Source organism: Octopus sinensis, linkage group LG16 (assembly GCF_006345805.1).
Source record: "Octopus sinensis linkage group LG16, ASM634580v1, whole genome shotgun sequence".
NCBI classification, from domain to species: domain Eukaryota; kingdom Metazoa; phylum Mollusca; class Cephalopoda; order Octopoda; family Octopodidae; genus Octopus; species Octopus sinensis.
This window is the reverse complement of record NC_043012.1, coordinates 27,840,321-27,853,968: the sequence shown is the minus strand read 5'-3', so window position 1 is coordinate 27,853,968 and position 13,648 is coordinate 27,840,321. Positions and strand designations below refer to the sequence as shown.

General features: G+C 35.3%; 1 protein-coding gene across 1 annotated transcript in view; it reads right to left on the bottom strand.

The window, feature by feature from the left end:
- Positions 1-1,516: 1,516 nt before the first annotated feature.
- LOC115220281 (nuclear pore complex protein Nup205) overlaps positions 1,517-13,648 on the bottom strand; it is a 222,260-nt gene continuing 210,128 nt past the window's right edge. The window contains exons 36-39 of the mRNA XM_029790391.2: positions 9,214-9,328; positions 4,211-4,339; positions 3,957-4,114; positions 1,517-1,671 (exon numbers count right to left, since the gene is read on the bottom strand). Coding sequence (XP_029646251.1) covers positions 1,579-1,671; positions 3,957-4,114; positions 4,211-4,339; positions 9,214-9,328 — 495 coding nt within the window. The 3' untranslated portion in view covers positions 1,517-1,578. The remainder of the gene's footprint in view (positions 1,672-3,956; positions 4,115-4,210; positions 4,340-9,213; positions 9,329-13,648) is intronic.

The following is a 13,648-nucleotide window of genomic DNA, read 5'->3' as shown; positions in this document are numbered from 1 at the left end:
GAGCCAATGATGGTAGCTAGACCTGGTAGAAATAGCAGCCAAATCTCCCTAAAACACCTTACTGTTTTAATCTGACAATTCTGCCTATTATGTAGTTTTAATGAGAAACTGTAACTAAAGATTAAGATCATTAACCCCAAAATTTTATGCGTTTTAACACCAATCAATTTTTTTTTCTTTTTTTGCTTAATTAGTAGTTTTTCATGTCAGCTGTAAAGGTGTAAACTTGGACGGTGTTAAGTAGTGGAGATGTTTGGTGATTGTTGGTGGTGGTTACTTTTGACTGTTTCTTCTCAATAAAGATAACTGATTGATAACGAATCTTAACACAATATATATACAACTTCAAGTGGAATTGGACGTCATAAGGGAGACAGCATAGCGACGGTTTTGGTTGACTGTCATCCTGTACTCCCCTTGTTGCTAGCGAAAAGGTATGTGCCGCCTGTCTGAGTAACACATTACTCATAATGGCGGAACAAACAGGACAAAAAGATTACACAAATAGCGATTCTCATTTTAAAACTAACGATTTTGAAAATCTTTTTAGATTAGAGAATGCCCCGCTCTCTCATGTATCCATGTTTAAAATTTCAGCGCGATCGGATGAACAATACTCGAGTTATAAGCACACAAACAGACAGACAGAAAAGATTTTACATATACAAAGATATACACACACGAATAAATGCACCATATATACATACAAATAAATGCACAAAAAGAATCCAGCCTCAATTACTATCATTTGTTCAATGCATGCTTGAGCCACAGATTTTGTTTGCATCTCTCAGTTGTTTGTGTTGCAGGAAGTTCTAGTTGTCCTCTATGGAATACATCTTTATCTCCACCTTTTAATCAAATGCTACAACCAGTACCCTATAGAGCCTCAATATCTGTAGCAGAGTTGATAGAACTATGAAACAGGTTCAGATAAGGCTGTTATTCAAAGGATTGTTTTGCAACCATATAGTTTTTGGGTTCGATTTCACTACAATAGCCTAAAGTTGACCAAAAGCTTGTTAGTGGTATTCATAAACAAGAAGTGTGTAAAAGCCCATTACTCATACATTTGTGTATATTTGTCACAGTTTGTACTTGTGTTTATATTGTTAACATGGTCATGCATCATCCACAAGCAACATAGACACCACATGCCAAACCTGCATTGATTCCCTAAAAAGAGAACTGGAGAATTTGAGAGCATCTTTCTATGCTAACCATCTTTCTTTTAACAATAAAAAAGATGAAGCACTACTCATATCAAAACGATATCACTGCATCACAACCCTTCACCTCAACATAAGTGGCACTCAACTCGAGCCCTTGTGGACACCTCAAATGCAAGGTTTTTTCCCTTCAGGATAAGAAAATATTTAATTCCTCAACAGTTGCTGATACAAGGCTCGAGTGAGGCCCACAGCAAAGTATGGCATTTGGAGGGCTTCAAAATGTGGTAGACATTACCTCATTTTAGAGAAATAAAAAACAGAAAAAATAAAGCAAAAGACCATCATAGAAAGGATTCAATATACTGCATCTTTATTCACAAATATTATATTCATTAGTATAAAAATATCAAGTATCTGATGTATGGAGTCTAAGCAATCGACGGATTCGACGAACAACTGCTCCAACGAAACTGTAATGACTTCGAGCTTTACCAAAACACTGAAAAATAAATACATTGCAGATCTATTTACAATTTCTCAGAGAAAAATCAGAAGAGACTTTAAATGTTAGTGGGAAATTTTTTTAAATTATAGAATATACAACACACCACATGAATTGTTAAAGTCTGTATAAAGATTTACTCAAGTATTTTAGAGCCAAAATTCCAAGTTAAAGAAGAAAGAACAGGATTAACAACCGTAGAACTGTAATTTTTACTTGCAAGTAAATAACAAAGCCAATACAACATAATTTGTGTATTCTGATATATATAACTAGACATGTTCAACTTCTTTCTTGATTAGTCTTTTTCTATCACTTTCTGTGAACATCCCAGGTGGCTCACATATTCATGTACTATAGCTGTATGGACAACAACAAACTATGATACTGTTACATTAGCCATTGGAATAGCACTTTGTTTCACTTGTTGTTTAACTGAGTAAGCAACTAACAATATGATCTAAACAACTCGATACTTTCAATACCTGACAGGCCTCCTATTTTAGTTAACAATAACTCCTTGATAGCTGCATCTGTTTCAAGGACATACAACTATTTCATCATAAACTGGGAGACTTAAGTTCATGTTCGTAATTTTTCTTATTTCCTAAACAGCAGTCAAGCATTTTATTTTCTATTCCTCTATTAATATCTTCTATTACACACTCCTTTTACCACTGAAAGTAATACACTCACAGATTTTTAAAAAAAAAACAAAAAAAAAAACCTCCTAGGAGTGTTTAAAATCTAAACAAGGAAGTGAGACACCTTCAATGTGATCAATTGACTAGAATATGGGAACAGTATAGTTAGTTTAAAGCAACAAACAGGTTTCAGTTTTATTAAACATTCCCAGTGAACCATTTTCTATTTAGCTGGCAAGGCTAAAAAGTGATCAAGAAACAGAAGGAATGTAATGATGCCAATCAAGAATATCATCTATATTAAAACATATTACACATGTGAAACCCTATTGTATTAGTATGTAATATGCAGAATGCATCCTTGAGGTATTTTTTCTTAGCTACATAGCTCAGTGTCACTGCATTCCCTACCTCTTTCTCTCTCTCGTGTTTACGTATAATTGAATAGAATCAGTTTTATCAACTAATTGCTTACATAATTTCAGTTGATCAAAGTTTTTCAAGACTACCATATTATGTTTAGTACACAGGTTGCTCCTTCAAAGTATTTCCCCTCAGCCATATTACTGACATTTGTAGACAAAGCCACTAAATTTGCTTCTATTCTCACTACACACACACACTACCTCATACTTGAGTCACCAGTGTGTCAATGCATGAGTAAGTGTAGAAACTTCTGAAGTTACTTCATCTCAAGGCAATGAATTCTAAGCTGCACCTGCTTTCACTACTATGCTGGCATGTATCAACTCAACTCTCAACTTTTCTCCTTTGATAATTAAATATTTGACAACATGTACCATTCTCAAAAAGAGTAACCTTTTTGATCTTGCCAATGACTGGATTATTATTCTCACTTTAAAAGTGATGAAAAATGATAAACAACCACTTTTTATTATGTAGAATTCCTTTCCATCTCTGTAACAAACCAGTACACCACCCATATAAGCAGATCTACAAAACCCTATAATTATATATCAAACTCAATAGTCTGTTGATTAATTCAATAAAAGCAATGTTGTAACATTTGGCATTGAAAAAACCCTTCACTCATTTCAGCATAAGAACCTTCCCCCAAAATGCACCCATTTATTCTCTATTTCTTGGACAAACAGTCTCTTACAGAGCCATATCATAGCTTGTACTGATCAAATCTTCTAACCTATGTTCTCTCAAATTTCTTGTCAGAATTTGGTTATGCTCTCTTCTAAACACAAATAGCTTTCTTTGTCACTGCACTCTATATAAACACTCTTATGCAGAAAATATTCCATTTCGCTCCTCTCTAATTTAGGTATGATTTACACATCACCACCTTTTGTCCACACGTGACTTTTATAAACAGAAACTTCAGAAACATTCTCCAATTGGAAGCTATTATACATATTAGTTTCTATTTATCAAGCTTCTACAAGGACTGTAGCCTGAACCAGTTTATACTGACTAAAGATATACTACAGAATAGGATGCTTTTTTTGTTTAAATGTGGATTAAATATTTTGAAAAATTTAAACATTTGCAAAAGAATTGTTTAAAGGTGTGTATTCTCAAAGGCAATCCCTCAGCTATGAAACAAAACAAAGACATATCACTAAAAGTAAAATAATGGTAGTTGGATACATTTTGAAATGCTCTTACTTGGTTTATTTCCAGAATTTTTTTCATTAGAGTATCTCCTATAATAGCTGGGGCATTACATTTTAGGGCATCAAGTTCTTCACATGTCACACTAGCTATAAAGTCATGACTTCCAGAATTTGGATCAAAGTCTTTATGGGAAACTGAGAATGTCATATCTAAAAATAAGAAAATATATATCATGAGAATAGGTAGCAATTCAAATCAGTAAAAATGCATTTTAAACAGTTCAGAATATATGGATTGTTACTTACCACTGAATTGCCTAGACTGTTCCCTATGCTGAGTTTGGTACAAACTTGGTTGTTGATCAAGTGGGACACAATGTAGTAAATAATACTCTAAGTGACGCCATAATATGAACAAGCAGTTTTCAATGATATCTAAAGATAAGGTCAATTACATATTTTTCTTTTAAATGAAAGAGAAATCAATGTTAAACTGATCAGGATAACAAGGGTGGTGTGTTTTAAAATCATAATCTTAGACAATTTAGATTTAATTCCATAGAATTAAGCTATCATGAACAAGTTCCTATGACACTAAGGCACTCTACTGAGCACAAGTTATATGCATATATTATGGAATATGCCCAAAGCTTTGAGCTAATACTGCATTTGTAAATTAAATAAATTCACTACTTACATTACATAAATATAAATCTCTGTCATATACAATCTCACCATGATCAGTATACATATATATATATATATATATATATATATACACACATACACACTGTAAAAACCCATGTAAATTGTGCACCTGTATAATTTACACAGGTGATTTTCAAGATAAAAATTGTTAGAAAAAGCTTCTACTCATGTAAAATTCGCACCCAAAAGTTTTCAGAATTGCCAATATGACCAGGGGAAAAAGGTTTTCAATTTAGTTGTATTTAGGATAATTTCACTTACTTATGATTAGATTTTATTAAATTTTCATTAAATAAAAATAATTTCTGTTTAACATTAAAAGCTATTAAATTACAAAGTGATTGTATTTTCTTCTATATAAATATAATTAGTTTTGTGGGACTGACACATGTCAGTTTGATTTACCCGCTTGGTATACTCTCCTCCTCCTACTCTCTTATAAGACTGACAATGGCAGTCTGCTTTAGCCACTCCATATAACCTCTTCCTCTCTCGACGTTAGCATTCCAATAATAAAATTAAATGAAAAATGTGACACTGATTGTGTGTGTGTGCACACTCATGTATGAGACTGTGTGTTTGTGTGCCTCCACGTAACCAGAAATAGCCAGAGTATTATTTTACAAATTGCGAGCATGTATAATGTAGGAAATTGTTGTTTACAGTGCTCAGGTGTACTACAACTAAAAGAAAAAAAAGCCATCAGGTGTAATGTTGGAAGATTTCAGGAAACATGGAAGTTTTGAAGGATATAGTGTCTTGACAGCTAACAACTAATGCAGGTAGTTTATTCCATGCTTCAGCAATTCTGAGTGTGAGAAAATGTTTCTGAAAGTCATGAGTGGTGTGTTGTTTTTTGATTTTATAAGTATGTCTGCAAGTGTTTGTCATATGGAATTCGAAAAGGTGCCCAAGGTTGTTGTTGGAAGGATGGTGGATAATCTTGTTTATAATAAACTTTATTTTACATTTCTTGCCCACAAGAGATTATGTCCAATCTTTTTGCATACTGCTGTATGTCTTCTCAAACAACATATCAACAAAAACAAAGCTGATAAATATGCACAGGTGTTGCAAATTAAGTTTAATTAACAATAAACATCAGCTTAGATGACATTTTATTCAACTGGGTAAAATATGGCCCAAACCGTGATTACTAGCATGTATGTCAGACTTCAAAAAGTAGTTAAACATTTAATGGTTTTAGTAAATTTATACAGAAAAAGTAAGCATTATACCGTCCAGTATAACTTCCTTATACTTAAGCCCATTAAATCCGTCAACTTCCGGTACGAATGTTTACGTTTTGTAAATCTTTTTTCAACAAAATTCTAAAAAATTCTGGGAATGATCTACCCATGTAATTTTTTGGGGGGCGAAAAAAGTGCATAAATTACATAGGTTTTTAAGGTGTATATATATATATATATACACACACACACACCATAATTATATTTTAGCATTTATTTTTAGTCAGCTGGAATTCAGTGATGTGGATTTTCTGCAGCCAGAGGCCCTGCCTATCACCGGCCTTCAGTTGTTTCCAAGCAAGGCAATATTTCCCATTGGCTGGACAGGTTTTCATGGAAGATTGGAAACAAGTGACACTGCTTGTATGACACTGGCTCATTTTCACCTCCCAAGTGATGTCAAGAAAACGAGACATGTTTGTATACATATATGATAGGTTTCTTTTCTACCAGATTGGTTGGTCATTAGTAAAAGACACTTGACTAAGGTGCCAGGCAGTGTGACTGAACATGAAACCAGGTGGTTTGGAAAGCTACTTCTTAACCACACAGTCACACCTTTAAAATTATATGCTATGTGGTACTTACACATGTATTAATGTATGTACATGTGTGTGTGTGTGTGTGTGTGTATATATATATATATGCCATCATCATCACTGTTTAACATCTACTTTTTTTATGCTTGAATGGGTCAGATGGAATTCTTTTGAACAGCTAGATGAAGATTCCTTAATAACATACCATATATAAAGATTTTTCTTTCTTACTATGTTAAGTGGGACCTAGGTGTGGAAATATTAATGTGGAAATTTTAAGAATGTTTTAGTAAATAAATGAGAACAATGAGTCAATAATTATGTTTGTTAATCAAGTTGTAATTACATTTTAGTGGTTCAAATGTCTTCTCCAAATACAAATTGCACCATCTTTTGGCACCCCTATTATAGAGCATGAAATAAAGTATCCTATGTTCTTCCCTTTTGTATTTAAAAGTGTGATTGTGATTATATAATCTGGTCATAAATATGTAGTAATACACACACTCAGGTGTTCTGAGAAAGTAAATTATAATTTCTTGGACATCGGTTATCTAGGGGGCATTTACTCACATTCTGACAATTACAAACCATCAGTTATAGAGTTACATAATATCTTATTTATGATAATCTTATCCACTTTGTAATTTGTTGAGATACAATTACCCTACACCCCATTAGCCTGACATGAAGGAAGTGGAATTTGATGTATCAATAAGTTCAGAATCAATACTCTACATTCTTTCATTCTGGAGGCCCAATTTTCTAATGTTTTTAGCCACTATAATATTTGCTAAATTAAGCGTAGTGGAGTAAGCAAGTTTTACAGTATGTCTGTTAAATATCTTACTATACCTGCTAGATAGGAGAAAATTTTTATGTAAAGCCTAAAAGAGCATTCCAGAAATATTTGAAGAAACATGAATTCCAAATTAAGCATTATACCAGATAATATTCCTATTTTGCATTATATTTTTCCAGAATTTGTTACCATAACTGATGTGATTACATTTACAACTATGTATATTTGTATGCAGGTTGTTGAATAAAGGGTTGCTATTATTCCCAGAGCAAGCTCCTTATATTTACGCTCAGTCTTTACACCAGTGCCTCTGTGTTACTGTTAGTAGATTTTCCTGAAATATACCAAAGTGTTTACAGTTATTTCATTGATGAAACCTTTTGATTGAGAAATTACTGATTACTCACTAATTCTGTTATTTTTCTTGCCATTAATCCTTTTATTTACAATCTGATTATTACCACAAGTACTGCTATCTCTGCCTTTCTTAGGTGCATTACAGGAATATACTGGATCTTTTAAGCGTACTCAACTCTAACCAAGGTGGCACGATGTTCTTCACTTTCGACGAAGACATTATTGTTAGCTGAAAGCCTAACTATATGGGTGACTAAACTACAGCCTGCACCGCCAAATATTTTCAGCATCTTAGTGATTCCAGATGAGCCGAGGGCTTTCTCTTTATACATACTCTTAATTGCTTTATCTACCAAAGTATTGTCAATTTGAACAGCTGGTCTCTCTGTTGGGCAGACATTTGGCAGATTCTCTTTCTTCCTTTCATTAAGCAACCTTTCATAATGGCATCTCCAACTCTCTCTCTTTGCTGCATCATTAAATGCAAGTGAACCATCATCCATGCGGGCACATTTCTCTCACACACTGTTTTGCAATCCAAAACACTTCAAGTCTATGATCCTCATGACACAGAACATTGGCAAATTTCTTCTTATCTGCTTTCCCTCTGGCTAAGTAAGCCTGTCTCCTAGCTCCCTTCTGGCTATCTGATACAGTTCCTTGCTACCACCACACTTCCAGTCCTTTCATGCCTGTTTCTTTTCCCTAATGGTCCTGTCAACTACATTGTTCCACCACCATGTCACCTTGGGTCGAGAGGGGACTTAGCACCAGCCACAGATCTGGTCAGTAGCCCTCAACAGGTTCTTCCATAGGAATCTCCAGTTGTCCTCCACATTGTGTGATGCTATGTCCTCCTCTTTTTTGTCAAAAGCTTCAAGTAATATGTCTCTAAATCTCTGTCCATTCAGAGGATATATATCATCATATAACAATTATAAACCCTGAGCAGTTCCCTCCTTCTCTTACTCTGAAAGCAACTGTAGGTGGTAGCAGCAACATTATACACACATTAAGGAGTGAGAGTGGAAATTGATATTATTGAAAAACACTAAGCAGTAAGAAGGAAGACAAAGTTGTAGATAAAGTTGGAGACAAAAGTAGCATCACATGGAAAAGAACTTGCAAAAATTACTCAAAATATGAGAAGTGATATGAGCCAATTATTGGCTGAAGCACTCGCTACATGTGTACAGCTCATTCTAAATATGGCGTGATATCATGATTTCATGTATTTTGTATTCAAAATTTGACAAAATTTTATAGTTCCTTTTATATTTAATTTACTGTTTATTTGTTATTTTCATCACATTTTATTAATATTCAGATTTTATGAAATGTTAAATATTATTGAGAATTAAACAAAAATATTTTTACAACACCTAAATTATTTATAAATACTTATCTATGAAATGTCTTTATTTGAAAAGCTATTCAAGTCTGCTCTATACATAAGATAGCTTATCTTGCTATGCACTACAAGGAGAAATATGTCACATGTCATGGTTAAAGTCAGAATAAAAGTGCCAACAATCCCTTCCACCTACTAGTTCTATCTTAATGGTTCACAGAGTAAAACTGGCTTCGCATTTTCAGAAGTCTGTAAAATATTTAAAAATCTTCAAATAAATAAAATAGCTAAACAAAGGATACAAGAAAAATTTTGTAATTCTTGGTAACGGTATCCAATAATTTGGACAAGTCTTTTCTTTGCTAACTGTTGTTGTTGCTGTGTTGATACTTTCTCTAAATCTGCAACACCAGAGTACTGTAAAATACAAGTAAAAATTCCCATGTATTAGTAAAAACAAATCAACAGCAGGAATACTTAGAACATTGAATCAAAATCTCCATTTCAACATCAAGTGACTTATTGGGTCAAGCTAAAGAGTTTGTTAATCAGCCTAAATGATGGTAGGGTTTTGCATCACAAAGAGATCTTTTTCAGCCCTTGACAAGTTACTGTAGATGTCTCGAATGCCCAAAATCCTACCATCAAGAAAGTGCGACCCTGACATGAATCCCAGTTGTGCAAGGTTTCAAATTTCTAGCTAAGACTAAAAAGCATCATTACTTAAAGAGACAATGGTTAAAGTGTAAACCTTATAATAAATCCAGAGTAGAGTTCCTAAGGTAGTTTTGTGTTTTCACTTGTCTGGCAATTCCTGCTATCAAACTGATGTCAAATGTACTGCTCTGCCTCTTGACAACACCAGTGTGACTAAGAGGACAATTCTGGTGTTTGCAGAATCCAAAATTTCTATACACCCAGTCCAGGCTTGCACTCTGTAGAGGTAAGTTCAGTGACACCGTGAAAGGCAGCAGTAACAGTTTGGAAAGTGGTTGCCCTCCCATATTGGATTGCAGCTCAAATCCTAATTAGCAGTGCAAAACTCAATTGTCTCAATACAGATGGATGCCAAATAGAGAATACATTGTACTTAAACATTCAGTTTAAGCTACTGAGAGGAACTAACAGTTTGGTGTAAGTAATTATAGTTCTTTCATGTTATACATGAAAATATTATGATTCTGAATTATGTCTAAAACTAGACATCACTATCATCATTCGTCTTGGACCTCTATCATCTTCACTATTTCATCCCATGGTTTCTATGTTCTCATCCATCCACATCACATGACCACACCAGTGTAGTCTTCTCTCTATAACACATCAGATGCCTCTAAAGAGCAATCTTTATTTTCACAAGTTTCTACTATGCCATACATGTACAATGATATTGTATGTCCATCAGAGCATGCTAGCTTCATTTCTTTCTTTTCTTCACATCCTCAGCATTGACAGCCCAAGTTTTATTACTATGTAGCATTGCAATCTGCTTTTCACTGAAGAGAGAGAGAGAGAGAGAGAGATTTTGTTACCAACAAAAGATAACAGCTCTCTGAACTTTCTCCATCCTATTCTTATTCCTGCAACTTGACTTTCAAAGTATCTTTCTCCATATATTGATTATGGAAAATAAACTGATATTAAGCCCCTGAAAGAAAAAAATGGGTATTAATATGCCTACCTATACTTGCATGCAGATACCCACCCCAACACACCAACACATATATTGTGTGGCTAGTAGTAGTGATGTTGTGGTTCTACTACCTACTAAGTATCACTTTTATTCAGTACTAGCAAAGATACCTAGTGTTGCTCAGGATTAAAATGGTATAGTTTGTATATATATATATATATCATCATCATCATCATCATCATCATTTAGCGTCCGTTTTCCATCCTAGCATGGGTTGGACGGTTCAACTGGGGTCTGTGAAGCCAGAAGGCTGCATCAGGCCCAGTCTGATCTGGCAGTGTTTCTACGGCTGGATGCCCTTCCTAACGCCAACCACTCCGCAAGTGTAGTGGGTGCTTTTTACGTGCCACCCACACAGGTGCCAGACGGAGCTGGCAAACGGCCACGAACAGATGGTGCTTTTACGTGCCACCGGCACGGGAACCAGGCGAGGCTGGCAACAGACACGAACGGATGGTGCTTTTACGTGCCACCGGCACGGAGGCCAGTCGGGGCGGCGCTGGCAACGGCCACAAACGGATGATGCTTTTTACGTGCCACCGGCACGGGGGCCAGGCGAGGCTGGCAACGGCCACGAACAGATGGTGCTTTTTACGTGTCATCGGCACGGAGGCCGGTCGGGGCAGCGCTGGCAACGGCCACAATCATGTTGAAACAAGTAATACAGGAAAGTGCAGCATTGACAACAAAACATTTATGTGGAGTTTAGCACACTAATTTGGACAGAATTATCATTTTTTATAAGAATGGGATGGATCATATCTGAAAGCAACTTCCGGTGTTGTGAAGAATGAATTTGTACGTGGTCTGGTTTGGACCTCTGTGTAATCTGCCATACTAAACGTTGTTTTAATGATTCAGTATTAAATGCTGCAGCATGCTTTTGCTGATCTTGGGAAAGTCTCATCTCCCTTGTCTTGGGACTCCATCAGATGTGCTGCAGGATGCTTTTGTTGACAAAATCTCCTCTCCCTTCTCTTTTAAGACTCCATCAGATGTACTGCAGCATGCATTTGGTGATCTTTGGAAAGAGAGACATGTCCCTTCTGTGTTGAGACTCCATCTGACAGGCTGCAGCATGCCTTTGCTGATGCTGAGAAAGTCTCATGTCCTTTATCTCTTGAGACTCTCGCCTTCAGTTTTCTGCACTCCTCCTTTGGTGGTATATTTCTTTTCAATATTTTAAACCAAAAATTATGTACATGGAAAAAAATATACATTAAGCTCTATTTTTGTAAGCAGTTGTATGTAGGGAGCATGTCTATATTTTTGTATGCCATGTAAAGTAATCAAATAGAAGCAAATTGTAAATACCTTGCAACTGCTGCAATAATTAGGAACAATGGAACAGTAGATGTGTATTTTTATATAACTTGGACCTTCCACGTAATTGCTTTTTGTCAAGAGTTTGTATAGATGTATGTATGTGTTTAATAACGTAAGTAGCGGGGGCACAAATACATACACACACTCACAGACACACATTCATATAAAAAATGTGATGATATACACACATGCAGGCATACATTCATGCATGTCAGTTGTCACATATATATGTATGTGTACATGTGTGTGTGTTTAATAACGTACCTAATGTGGAAACACACACACACTCAGAGATATACACACACTCATATATGTGACGTTGTCATTATCATGGTTTGAAATGTCCTTTAGTATCTCGTATACATCAAACACGTAAATACACACACAAAATTGAAAGAATAAAAGCGAAGCAATATTACACAACGGTTTTCGATAGAGGGAGAAATGAGAATAGCACTGGTCTACAATATTTTTGGTGTTTAGGAAATAGACATCATTCTTGTACAAAATCGGTCTCCTGAATCCAAATACAACCTTCTTTTTGAACTATCAGATCTAGTTTGTAGTTTGTAAGTCATTACGTATGTGTGTACATCCAGTACACAGTGTTCATTACCTTATTCTAAGTTTTTTTCTTTTTCCATACTTGTGGAATAAAAAATAGAGAATGAATAGAATAGAAAATGGGTAAGATGTTCTCTTCAAGAAAGTGTTGTGATAATTCTCCAAATGTGTTTTGTAATGTTTATGGAGAATATACATACCTGAAAATTGAAAAAAATATCACTGATTTTGTTGAAAGAGTGTATATGGCATATTTGAGGTCAAGCTGAGAGACCAAGATAAATATTGGGCACCACATTGTGTCTGCAAACAATGTACAGGACATTTGCAACAATGGACAAGGAAAAGTATGGTATGGCGGGAGCCCTATAATCACATGGACAACTGTTATTTTTTGTAACCTAAATTTGAAGAGTATTAACTGGAAAAATTGACAAACGCTTGTCTATCCTAATCTTCCACACAGTGAAGAGCTTCCAGTTCCTGTCTTCAATGTCTTGCTTCAGATAACTTTACCCTCAACCAAAGAAGGTTCCTCGCCTGAAGATGACACTAGAGATAAAGACTTTTCAGTTGAGACTTTACCTCAGCTATTCCCCCCAGGTAGAGCTAAATGATCTAGTTCGTGAATTGAACCGCCCAAAAAATTCTGCAGAACTGTTGGCTTCACTGCTGAAAGAGAAGAATCTTCTAGAGAATGGTGTCCATATAACCTTTTATCTGAGTTAGCATAAAGAGTTCCTTTCTGTCTTCACAAAAGTGGAAGAGCTGGTTTACTGCAGAGATATCAGTGGGCTTCTTGATAAACTCGGCTTTGAGGAATACAAACCAGAGGAATGGTGTCTTTTCATAGTCAGCTCTAAATGTTGTTTAAAATGTGTATTGTTGCACAATGGAAATGTGTATGGCTCTGTCCCACTCAGCCACTCAACAACTCTGAAGGAAAGAGTCTTGATGAATTCCAACACTTACATTAAATTTCTCATTGATGTCATTGTTGAGTCTCACTTGATTCAGGAAGAACTGTCACATTGTTTAGGATTGGGATTTTAAATCTGTATCAATGCTGAAAAGCCAGCAAAGGTAAAAGAATTGAGAAAAAAGTATGGCAGATTTAGTGTGTTTGGAGTGAGAGGGAGAGTAATGGAGATAGT